Source organism: Aedes albopictus, chromosome 3, assembly GCF_035046485.1.
Source record: "Aedes albopictus strain Foshan chromosome 3, AalbF5, whole genome shotgun sequence".
Lineage (NCBI taxonomy): Eukaryota > Metazoa > Arthropoda > Insecta > Diptera > Culicidae > Aedes > Aedes albopictus.
This window is the reverse complement of record NC_085138.1, coordinates 71,954,026-71,966,611: the sequence shown is the minus strand read 5'-3', so window position 1 is coordinate 71,966,611 and position 12,586 is coordinate 71,954,026. Positions and strand designations below refer to the sequence as shown.

The following is a 12,586-nucleotide window of genomic DNA, read 5'->3' as shown; positions in this document are numbered from 1 at the left end:
GCGTGCGGCCGGACTGGGCATCGAGTTGCAGAATGTCTCCAGTTCAAGAGTGCGACAGTGGATGAACGCTGGAAACTCGTTCAGCAGAAGGGGCTGTGTCGCACATGCCTGAACAGCCACGGCAAGTGGCCGTGCCGCTCTTGGAATGGGTGTGGTATTGAAGGGTGTCGCCAAAAGCACAATACTCTTCTCCACACCTCCTCTTCGTTGCCCGAAAATGTAGGAATGTCTGCGAGCCACGTGTCGTCAGAGGATTGCAAGTGGCCGCTCTTCCGCATCGTTCCAGTCGTTCTCTTCAGCGACGGTTTCTCTAAAACAATTTTCGCCTTCATCGATGAGGGTTCTTCCTACACTCTACTGGAGGAGTCCGTTGCGAAGCAGCTTGGGGCCAATGGTCAGCTAGAACCACTAACCCTTCAGTGGACCGGGAACGTGAAGCGAAAAGAACCCACATCACAGCGCGTACAGCTTGAGATTTGCGGCAAAGGTAGCACCGCCCGGCATAAGTTGGTTGATGCTCGCACGGTCAGTCAGCTTGTCCTACCCTCACAATCGCTCAAATATGGAGATTTGGCGAAACGATTTCCTCACCTGCGTGGTCTTCCGCTAGAAGACTACGAGCTCGTCCAACCCAAGTTGTTGATAGGGCTGGACAATCTACGGTTGTGTGTTCCGTTGAAGCTGCGTGAAGGGGTACCAAGAGATCCAATCGGTGCAAAGTGTAGGCTGGGTTGGAGCATCTATGGCTGCATTCCTGGTCAACCATTTCGTACGGCCATCGTTAGCTTCCACGTCGGTGCAGTTTCGGACGCTGATCGCGAGCTAAACGAGCAGCTTCGTGATTATTTCACCTTGGAGAATGTAGGCGTATCGGGGTCATGTAGTATTCCGGAATCCGATGAAGAGAAGCGAGCCCAAAAGCTTCTAGCGGATACGACGCGACGGGTGCTGGTCGGATCCGGCTATGAAACCGAACTGTTGTGGAGAACCGACAACCCCAGTTTTCCTGATAGCTACCCCATGGCCGTACGTCGTTTGGAAGCGCTGGAGCGGAAACCTGTCAGCAAACCGGAGTTAGAGCGTCGTGTGCGAGAACAAATCGTGGAATATGTGCATAAGGGGTACGCGCACAAAGCAAGTCTATCCGAATTGACTTCAGTCGATGCCGAACGGGTGTGGTACCTACCCCTAGGAGCTGTTACGAATCCGAGAAAGCCTGGAAAGGTACGCCTTATCTGGGATGCTGCGGCGAAAGTGGGCAACGTTTCCTTCAACTCCAAGCTGCTCAAAGGGCCTGATTTGTTATCACCTCTTCCAAAGGTTCTAAGCCAGTTTCGCCAATTTCGCATTGCCGTTTGTGGAGACATCATGGAAATGTTCCATCAAATAAGGATACGCGCTCCCGACAACCAGTCCCAACGATTCCTGTTCCGCGACAGCCCAGCGGATTATCCTGTTGTGTACGTGATGGACGTCGCCACATTTGGCTCAACGTGTTCTCCGGCCTCTGCACAGTACATAAAGAACCTTAACGCCGGGGAACATTCTGGGGAGTATCCACGAGCAGCAGCTGCAATCATAAACAAACACAACGTGGACGATTACTTGGACAGCTTCAAGACCGTCCAAGAAGCGATCTCGGTCGTCAACAAAGTGAAGCTCGTGCATTCCAAGGGAGGATTTACATTGCGGCACTTCTCATCCAACGAAGCGGAAGTTCTGGAGGGAATCGGAGCAAATTCGGAATGCGAACCAAAAAGCCTGGACCTGGAGCGAGGAGAGAAGTTAGAATCAGTGCTCGGCATGAAGTGGATTCCTCACGAAGATGTGTTTGTGTACGCTTTAGGCCTGAGAGAGGACCTGCATTACATACTCGACGAAAACCACATTCCTACCAAACGAGAAATCGCAAGAGTGGTGATGAGCTTGTTCGACCCCCTCGGGTTCATCTCCTTTTTCCTCGTGCACGGTAAAATCTTGCTGCAAGACGTGTGGGCGAAAGGTACGGAGTGGGATCAACAAATACCGGACGACATCAAAGGTCGGTGGCAGCAATGGTCGGGTCACTTCAACCAACTGGCCCACATTCGCATTCCCCGGTGCTATTTTCCCACGCCATTTCCTCCAAATCTTGACAGTCTTCAACTTCACCTGTTCGTCGACGCTAGCGAGTCGGCATACGCTTCCGTTGCGTATTTCCGGTTGGAGACAAAAAGAGGCGCACAAGTGGCACTCGTCGGCGCAAAAACCAAAGTAGCTCCCTTGAAAACAATCTCGATTCCTAGACTGGAACTGAAAGCGGCCGTCCTAGGGACACGCCTGCTGGAGATCATCCAGAACCAGCACGAGTTCTCGATTCGTCGTCGGTATTGCTGGAGCGATTCTGGAACAGTACTTTCGTGGATTCGCTCCAAGGATCACAGGCGTTTCCACAAAGTTGTCGCCGTCCGTCCTAGCAACCAAGTGGGGTGCCGGACCGCATTTGGCAATGGATAGTCCTTGGTTCCAGGGACCAAACTTTCTTCGCGATACCGAGGCTAGCTGGCCGCAACAGCGGCAGATAACGCCAACGACTGAAGAACTGCGGACTGTCCATTCCAACTTCGCACATTTCGATCCAATCTTTGACTTTGCTCGCTTCAATTCATGGGCAAAACTGCATCGCTCAGTGGCGTACATACTACGGTTCCCTGACAACCTCAGGCGGAAGAAGAGTGATCGTACTCTAGAGCTCGGCGTACTTACTAGTGCCGAACTGCGGCGCGCCGAAGAACTCCTCTGGAAAACCGCTCAAACCGAAGTGTACCCTAATGAAGTTGCGATTCTTATGAAATCTCAAGGTCCTCCCGAACTCCGTCACAACGTAGTAGAGAAATCCAGCAGAATCTACACCAAGTGGCCATATCTTGATGAGAGAGGAATCTTGCGCAGTCGTGGCCGAATCGGAGCCGCTCCGTACGTACCGTTAGAAGCAAAATATCCAGCAATTCTCCCAAAAGAGCATGTTGTCACCTTTCTGATTGTCGACTGGTACCATCGTCGGTTTCGTCACGCCAATCGAGAGACGATCGTGAACGAGATTCGCCAGCGCTTTGACATCCCGACATTGAGACGACTGGTCGACCAAGTTGCCAAGAACTGCGCATGGTGTCGAATTGCAAAGGCGGCTCCAAAACCACCAGCGATGGCGCCGCTCCCAGAAATGCGGCTGACTGCCTTTGGGGCTGTCCATAAACCACGTGGTCATTTTTTTGGGACTTTTCAACCCCCCCCCCCCCCGCGTGGTCATTAGTCCATACAATTTTTTTTATTGGTCCATACAAAATGGTCATTGGCCGAACGCCCCCCCCCCCCCAATTGCCACGTGGTTTATGGACAGCCCCTTTGTGCAACCGTTCGTGTTCACCGGGCTGGATTACTTCGGTCCAGTTCTCGTCAAGTCAGGCCGAAGCAATGTGAAACGGTGGGTTCCGCTCTTTACCTGCTTGACCACCAGAGCTATCCACTTGGAGGTAGTGCACTCCTTGAGCACGGAGTCGTGCATAATGGCGGTACAACGTTTCGTCTCTCGTCGTGGTCTTCCAAGAGAATTTTGGTCCGACAACGCCACATGCTTTCAAGGAACGAGCAACGAACTACAGACGATCTCCGAAGCTTCGAAGCAGGCCATGGCCGAGAAGTTTACCACACCGCAGACAACATGGAAATTCATCCCTCCTGCAACACCCCATATGGGCGGTGTATGGGAGAGACTCGTGCGCTCTGTCAAGGTAGCCATCGGAGCGATAATTGATGGACCGCGTAGACCGGATGACGAAACACTTGAGACGATTCTGCTTGAGGCTGAATCAATGATCAACGCCAGACCGCTCACCTACGTTCCACTAGAATCCGCGGATGAGGAGGCGCTGACGCCCAACCATTTTCTATTGGGCAACTCGTCTGGTTCCAAGTTTCTCCCTGCAGAACAAATGGACATCCGTTCAACACTCCGAAGCAGCTGGAAACTGGCCAGATTCATTACCCATGAATTCTGGAATCGGTGGCTAAAGGAATACCTTCCTGTTATTACGCGGAGATGCAAGTGGTTTCAGGAAGTAAAGGACCTGGAAGTAGGAGATCTTGTTCTAGTCGTCGACGGGAAGATAAGGAACCAGTGGATTCGAGGACGGATCGAAGATATCTACCCTGGCCGGGATGGTAGAGTGCGGCAGGCGATGGTGCGAACGTCGACAGGGGTCATCCGAAGAGCAGCCACGAAGTTAGCTGTTCTGGACGTCTTGGAGAAGCGTAAACCTACCCCCGGTGTTCCAGAAGTCCCAGAGCCTCAGCAAGGTTTACGGGCGGGGGTATGTGCCGACACGACCCCTGGCTCTGGCAACACTAACCGGCACAGCACTACGACGATCAATGACAGCGTGAACCAACATGACATGAATCTCACACGTCATGTTGCGACCCTCGATGATAATCTGAAAGTGCGTTGTCATCATAGCAATCAGAAAGTTTAGCTAATAAGCGAAATTTGTTAATCTAGTTCGAAATCTATTTGCCGTTAATATTTTTCATATAATTTGATATCCTAGTGCTAAACCGATCCGCAGATCTATAGTTCCTGAATTTGTAAACCAAATAGATTGTAAGTTAAAATAACTATTTTGCTAAATGATATGAAATCCATAACGCCCACACTTTCATAGGCGATCGATTAGTCACTCGTGCGAGGATAGACGACCCAGACCTGCTAACAAACGAAAAGGTCACCAAATTTGTAAGAATTCTACTTCAATATGCCTATCAGATTACGCTAATAAATCTACTCTTTTAGCTCGAAGCTAACCTTCCATGAGAAACCGAGTTTGCTTTCTTGAGTTGGTGTCGCCTAACCCCACACATATAAGTGTGGGCCACCTTACTGGAGACCCATCAATACCAAGACGATAATAACAAGCTTAAAAATATAATTTATTTCACAACCAAAAATCGCTTTGCACATATTTATCGCTTGCATCGATTATTTTAACTGTTATTACCACTTCCTGTGAGATACCCGGAACCGGTTGCAAGACTGTACCTATTGTCTCAAATATGATCTGAGACTAGTTTCTTGCTTACTGTTCAACAGGTTTTCTGAAAAGCCGAAAATTGATATGCATGCATGGATTTGATTCATTTTACATTTTGGTCATTCTGGTGGGACATACAAAACGGGTTGTACCGGTAGTCTCTAATGTGATCTGAGTCTATTTTTTTGTAAACCATTCACCAGGTTAATGAAAAAGCCGGGGTTTGATATGTCGTATGCATGGGTTTGGCTCCTATATGCATTTGATCACTTCCAGCAAGACACCCGGAACCAGCTCCGGAATACTACAGGTTGACTAGAATATGGTCTGAAACCATTTTCTTGCTAACCGTTCATCAGGTTATCTAGAGAGCCACTTCCGGCGAGACATCCGGAACTGTTTCTAGAGCACTACCGGTAGTCTCTGCTGTAATCTTAGGCTATTTTCCTGCTTACTGTTCACCAGGTTATTGAAAAACACCGCTATTTGATGTGACGCATGCATGGATTTTGTCAAGGGTTTGGTCACTTATATTTGACCACTTCCGGCGAATCATCCGGAGCCGGTTCCGGAACACTACCGGTAGTTTCTGCTGTGATTAAAGGCTATTTTCCTGCTTACCGTCCTTCAGGTTATCGAAAAAGCTGCTATTTAATGTGTCGTATGCATGGGTTTGTTTCCTATCTACATTTGACCACTCCCGGCGGGACATACGGAACCGCTTCCGGAATACTACTGGTTTTCCTAAATATAGTCCGATTCCATTTTATTGCTATCCGTTCACCAGGTTATCGAAAACGCCGCTATTTGATGTGTCGCATGCATGGGTTAGGGTCACTTTTATATTAGACCACTTTCGGCGGGACATCCGGAGCCGCTTCCGGAACATCACCGGTAGTCTCTGCTGTGATCCAAAGCTATTTTCCTGCTTACCGTTATTCAGGTTATCGTAAAAGCTGCTATTTAATGTGTCGCATGCTTGGGTTTGGTTCCCATCTACATTTGACCACTTCCGGCAGGACACGCGGAACCGGTTCTGGAATACTACTGGATTTTCTAAAAATAGTCTGATTCCATTTTATTGCTAACCGTTCATCAGGTTATCTATAGAGACGCTATTTGATGTGTCGCATGCATGGGTTTGGTTCAATTTTATATTTGGCCACCTCCGGCGGGGCACTCGGAACCGGTTCCGGAACACTACCGGTAGTCTCTGCTGGGTCCAAGGCTATTTTCCTGCTCACTGTTCATCAGATTATCGAAAAAGCCGCTATTTGATGTGTCACATGCATGGATTCGGCTCACTTTTATATTTTGCCACTTCCGGCGGGACATCCGGAACCGATTCCGGAATACAACTGGTTCAGATATGGACTGAGAGTATTTTCCTGCTTACCGTTCGTCAGGTTATCGAAATAGCCGTGGTTTGATATGTCGCATGCATGGTTTTGTAGCATTTTCATATCTGGCCCCTCCCTGGGGTACCGATCCGGAACACCTAAATGGCCATAACTCCGGAATGGCTGGACCGATCCGAACCATTTTCAATAGGAAACAATGGGACCAGATTCCGCGTCGAATGAACCGTCGGTCAATAAAATCGGTTGAGGTTTACTGCCAAAAAAAGATGTGAGTTTATTTTGTACACACACATACTCACACACACACATACACACACACACACACATACATACACACACAGACATCACCTCAATTCGTCGAGCTGAGTTGATTGGTATATGTGACTCGACCCTCCGGGCCTTCTATCAAAAAGTCGTTTTTGGAGTGAACATATAGCCTTTCCAGTACACTTAGTGTACGAGAAAGGCAAAAATATACACATTATTGAAAAATATGTTTCAGCTATTGCACATTTGTTGCTTGAAGACTTTCTTTCTAATAAAATTGGAGTCATGCCACTGTGTGTTGTTTTCGCCCCTTCAATATTTTAGGATTTTTGACATAAAACTTATTAAATTTTTGCATCAGTTTTATTTGAGTTAAGAAAGGCATTTGCTATCAAAACAACAGACCTCTGTGACCAATGGGTCGAAACTTAGGGGTAGGCGGGGCAATATGGACACCCTAAGTTTTTTCCAACTTTACCTGGCAAGATGTCAAAAAAATTTAGTTTTTTGATACATGTATCCTTTTAAAGTCTATTTAGCATCTATTGCATAAGGATGTTTACGAAGAAAAATGATTTATCCACTTCAAAAAATGTTATGAAAAATGTTAGTTTTTCATGACCGTCTTCAAGCATACGGGGCAGAATGGACACCCCCATGGGGAAATATGGACACCATAAGATTTTTCCGAATTTCGTACATTATTTACACCTATAAAGTAATTTCATTACAAAACAACTATTATGGATGAATAATACGCCGAAGTAGTTCATATTTGTTCAATTAATTTAAATTCAGGCTGTTTTGGATAAAGCTTCGTTTTTGTTGGCATGTATAGCTGTACCTAGAACAACTATTTTCCACTGCTGTCGTTTTTGACCAATTTGTTTCATTCTATCTCTACTATAGTGAACATTTAACCGAAAATATGCTGAAATCCAAGAATTTGGTTGGTTTGTGATTTAGGTTTTATTTTTCCCTTGCCGCTTCTTAAAAAAAACCCTAATTAATCCACCTAGCGGTGATGGTGCCTTTCTCGTGCTTTAAAATATCCTTTCAACAAAACTCGAGCGACATGTTGATGACATTGAAATAAATACAAAATGGAAACTGCTTGCTAAATCTACTCAATATGGATACATTTTATATTAGCATAACATCCAATATTCAGAAAATATAAGACAACGATCCAAAACTCAAATGTCATGAAGCCGCAAAATTTTGAAACGCCATTTCAGATTTTCCGGTCATCATTCTATGACTCCGAATATCTACCCCAACTAAACTAAGCGCCATCTTGAACATTGAGACACCATCTTGGATGTTCTGGTATTCATTTTTGGACTCTACATAAAATAGTCGCCGTATTGAATTTTTATTGATTTTTTTTATTTATTTCTATACAAAATTATAGCACAAATAACCATCTAACGGTTCTCAAAGTATATGCTACTATGCAACAATAATGCTAATGTACTTGACTAACTGTTATAAAAACATTCAATACTGCGCTTAAACGAAGGATAGCTTCTCATACTCCTGCAATTTCTAGGTAATTCGTTCCATGTTTTAATTGCCCTGTGCGGAAAAGCATGTTTTAAGTTATCGGATACACTTCTAGGTACAATTAATGCAGGTGCCCTAGGTGATGGGTGATGGGGTCTCCAGTAAGCCTAGTGGTTAAGGCTATGGATCGCCAATCCGGAGACGGTGGGTTCAATTCCCGTTCCGGTCGGGAAAATTTTCTCGACTCCCTGGGCATTGTGTATCATTGTACTTGCCTCACAATATACAAATTCATGCAATGGCAGGCAAAGAAAGCCCTTCAATTAATAACTGTGGAAGTGCTCAAAGAACACTAAGTTGAAGCGAGGCAGGCCAAGTCCCAGTGCGGACGTCGAGCCATAAAAAGAAGAAAGAAGAAGAAGCCCTAGGTGATCTGGCATACGTGAAGAAATTTTCAAGATAAGTCGGAGGATTGTTTAGAATTTTAAAAGTTTGTGTACAAAGCCTAATATTTAAATGGCTAACAAAACTTCGACCAAGCAGAAGCTTGGAATATCTAGAGATGTGATCGTACTTCTTAAGATTGAAAACATACCGAGTTATAGTATTGAATGCTAGGTTAAGTTTACGTAATTTTTTCTTGGACACTGAAGAGTAAAGAACATCTCCATAATCAAAGAGAGGAATAAGAAGAGTTCTGGCCAATTTAAACCTAGTATGTTGTGGAGTGCATTTTGGCATGTCGTTTTTCTGGTTACCAGTTTTGGACGAAGACCGGCATTCTTCCCCATTCAAACTATAGTCATATTGCAGACCTTATGAAACAGCGCACAGCTTGGGTTTTCTGATTACAAATTTTGAGTTCTGGACATATTTTCATACAAAATATGCGCATAATGCAAGAAATAAAAATCCTATAAAATAGGCACTAACTTGAATACTGGGCCATTATCTTGGGCTTTGGACCGCTATCTTGGATACTGTGGTGGACTCCGAACATATTTCCCATACCAAATACACTTATTTTACATAGTTTTAGAGCTCAAAATTCCTTAAAACAGCCACCATCTTCTGTTAACGCGATCAAATTCTTATTTTTCCATTCAACGTTGACCCATCCTGCTATAAATTTACACCTTAGGAATCTGAAATGATACGATTTGATGAGATTGCTTTAGTTTTGTCTATATTTTGTTCTCATATATGAGAACTTAGACCTATTCATCACTGTTGTTCATACCTAATGTTTATCAGGCCATCAAACAAAGCCACGATTTAATTTTTCACATGAACGTTGGTTCTGCTACACAACAGCTAGTCTCTAATGTGATCTAAGGCTATTTTCTTGCTAACCGTTCATTAGATTATCAAAAAATCTGCGATCTGATGTGTCGTATGTATGGGTTTGGTTCATTTTTATATTTGGTAATATCCGGTGGGATAGCCGGATCTGATTCCATGAGTCATGGACCATGACACTACCGGTTGTCCCAATTATGGTCTGAGAATATTTTATTGCTATTTATTCACCTTTATCCAATCACCGCGATTTGATATATCGCATGAATGGGTTTGCTTCACTTTTACTTCTAACCACTTTCGAAGCCACTGCTGAACCCGCAACACTACCGGGAATCTAATGTGGTCTGACCCTATTTTTCCATCAGGTTGTCGATAAGTCGTGATCAGTCTTGTTAGAGATCACAGTCATTTGAACCTTTTCGTCGATATTCGGCCTCCTTTGTCTCCGACATTTGCAACACAAGCAATCAAACTACTGTTCGAAACAAAAATGTCAAACGAATGCACTTCACCACGATAGCGGCTTCGGAAGACGGTTCGGCTTTTGTTATTCCTGTCTTCTTCCATAATAAGAGCTATGTTGCCCATCTGTGTGTCGTATTCAATGAAACATGCAATAATAAACTAATATTAACATTCATAATCGGAATTGGCTGAAAATCTATGCGTAAAGCTAGAATTAGACACATGTCATCGTGTCAGATGACATTGATTTGACCCTTTCTTATGTTTATTGATCTTCGTTCTACTGCTCGTGTTGTGTGTAGGTAAGAGGTAATGATAGCGCACGAATGTAACAAAGCCGACTGATACCCGACTGCGGAAACGAAATGAAGGTAGTAAAAAGTGTCGAATGTTTACAAGACTGGTCGTGATTTGATGTACCGCATCCATGGGTTTGGTTAAATTTTACATTTTACTACCCGGATCTGATTCCGGTTAACTACCGGCTGAACCAAATATGGTCTAACATTATTGTCTTGTTAACTGTTCATCGGTTAATCAAAAACGCTGCAAATTGAAGGTGTCACATGCAGGGTTTGACAATTTCGACGGGACTCTCGGAACCAGTTCCGGAACACTACCAGTTGTCTTTAGTGTGACGTAAGGCTATTTTCAAGCCAACTGTTCATCAGGTTATCGCAAAAGCCACGATTTGATGTGTCACATGCCTGGATTTGGTTTACTTTTACATTTGGCCTCTTCCGGCCACTCAAACCCGATTCCGAAACACTTGCTGGCCGTTCATTAGGTAATCTAAAAAGCCACTATTTGATGTGACGCATGTATGGGTTTGTTTCTCTTTTCCTGGAACGGGTTCCGGAACACTACTGGTTCAGATTTGGTCTGAGATGGTTTTCCTGCTCATTGTCCATCAGGTCATCGAAAATGTCGTGGTTTGATGTGTCTCATGTATGGGTTTGGTTCAATTGTATATTTGGCCACTCCCAGCGGGACGCCTAGAACCGGTCCCGGAACACTACCGGTTCAGATATGATCTGAGACTATTTTCCTGCTTACCGCTCATCAGGTTATCGAAAATGCCGTGGTTTGATGTGTCGCATGTATGGGTTTGGTTTGTATATTTGGCCACTTCCAGCGGGACGACTAGAACCAGTTCCGGAACACTACCGGTTCAGATATGGTCTGAGATGATTTTCCTGCTCATTATCCATCAGGTCATCGAAAATGCCGTGGTTTGATGTGCCGCATGCATGGGTTTGGTTCAATTGTATTTTGACCACTTCCAGTGGAACGCCTAGAACCGGTTCCGGAACACTACCGGTTCAGATATGGTCTGAGATGATTTTCCTGCTCATTGTCCATCAGGTCATCTAAAATGCCGTGGTTTGATGTGTCGCTTGCATGGGTTTGGAACAACTGTATTTTTGGTCACTTCCAGCGGGACGCCCAGAACCGGTTCGGGAACACTACCGGTTCAGATATGGTCTGATATGGGTTTCCTGCTCATTGTCCATCAGGTCATCGAAAATGCCGTGGTTTGATGTGCCGCATGCATGGGTTTGGTTCAATTGTATTTTTGACCACTTCCAGTGGAACGCCTAGAACCGGTTCCGGAACACTACCGGTTCAGATATGGTCTGAGATGATTTTCCTGCTCATTGTCCATCAGGTCATCTAAAATGCCGTGGTTTGATGTGTCGCTTGCATGGGTTTGGTACAACTGTATTTTTGGTCACTTCCAGCGGGACGCCCAGAACCGGTTCGGGAACACTACCGGTTCGGATATGGTCTTAGACTATTTTTCTGCTCACCGCTCATTAGGTTATCGAAAATGCCGTGGTTTGATGTGTCGCATGCATAGGTTTGATGCATTTTCATATCTGGTCCCTTCCTGGGGTACCGTTCCGGAACACCTAAATGGCCATATCTCCGGAACGGCTGAACCGATCTGAACCATTTTCAATAGGAAACAATGGGACCAGATTCCGCGTCGAATGAACTGTCGGTCATTGAAATCTGATGAGGTTTACTGCCAAAAAGTGATGTGAGTTTTTTTGTACACACACATACAGACACACACACACACGCACACACATACACACACACATACACACACACACAGACATCACCTCAATTCGTCGAGCTAAGTCGATTGGTATATGTGATTTGACCCTCCGGGCCTTCTATCAAAAAGTCATTTTTGGAGTGAACATATAGCCTTTCCAGTACACTTAGTGTACGAGAAAGGCAAAAAAAGAGTGTCCATTTTGCCCCGGCAGCAGAAGATATTTCCAAACTTGATTTTTGAAATAATAAAGAAGAAAATATAAAGATGTTAAGCATGTAGATACAGCAAAACTACTTACATGTGTTCTAGAAACATCAGGTTTTAATCGACCTGCAAAAAATTACTCACTAAATCTTATTTTAGATGGTGTGAAAATTATAATTTCCATGCACAAAAAACGGAGGACGCAACTTTTTCGTGTAAAATCAAGTATAATTTTAATTTCGAATGTTTCTTTCCTGAAACTACGTTTTGGACAAATGGACTATATTCTCCATTCATTGAAAGTTCAAAAAAGTTCGCATATTTCAAAATATCGAGGGTGTCCATTC

General features: G+C 44.7%; 2 protein-coding genes across 2 annotated transcripts; both read left to right on the top strand.

Moving 5' to 3' along the window:
- The first annotated feature begins 225 nt into the window (after window positions 1–225).
- LOC134290241 (uncharacterized) lies at window positions 226–2,496 on the top strand. The gene has a single exon (XM_062857315.1). The coding sequence runs from the start codon at window positions 226–228 to the stop codon at window positions 2,494–2,496; it is 2,271 nt and encodes a 756-aa protein (XP_062713299.1).
- Window positions 2,497–3,371: 875 nt separating this feature from the next.
- LOC134290240 (uncharacterized) lies at window positions 3,372–4,511 on the top strand. The gene has a single exon (XM_062857314.1). It carries the CDS (start codon window positions 3,372–3,374, stop codon window positions 4,509–4,511), a length of 1,140 nt encoding a protein of 379 aa, XP_062713298.1.
- Window positions 4,512–12,586: the final 8,075 nt, after the last annotated feature.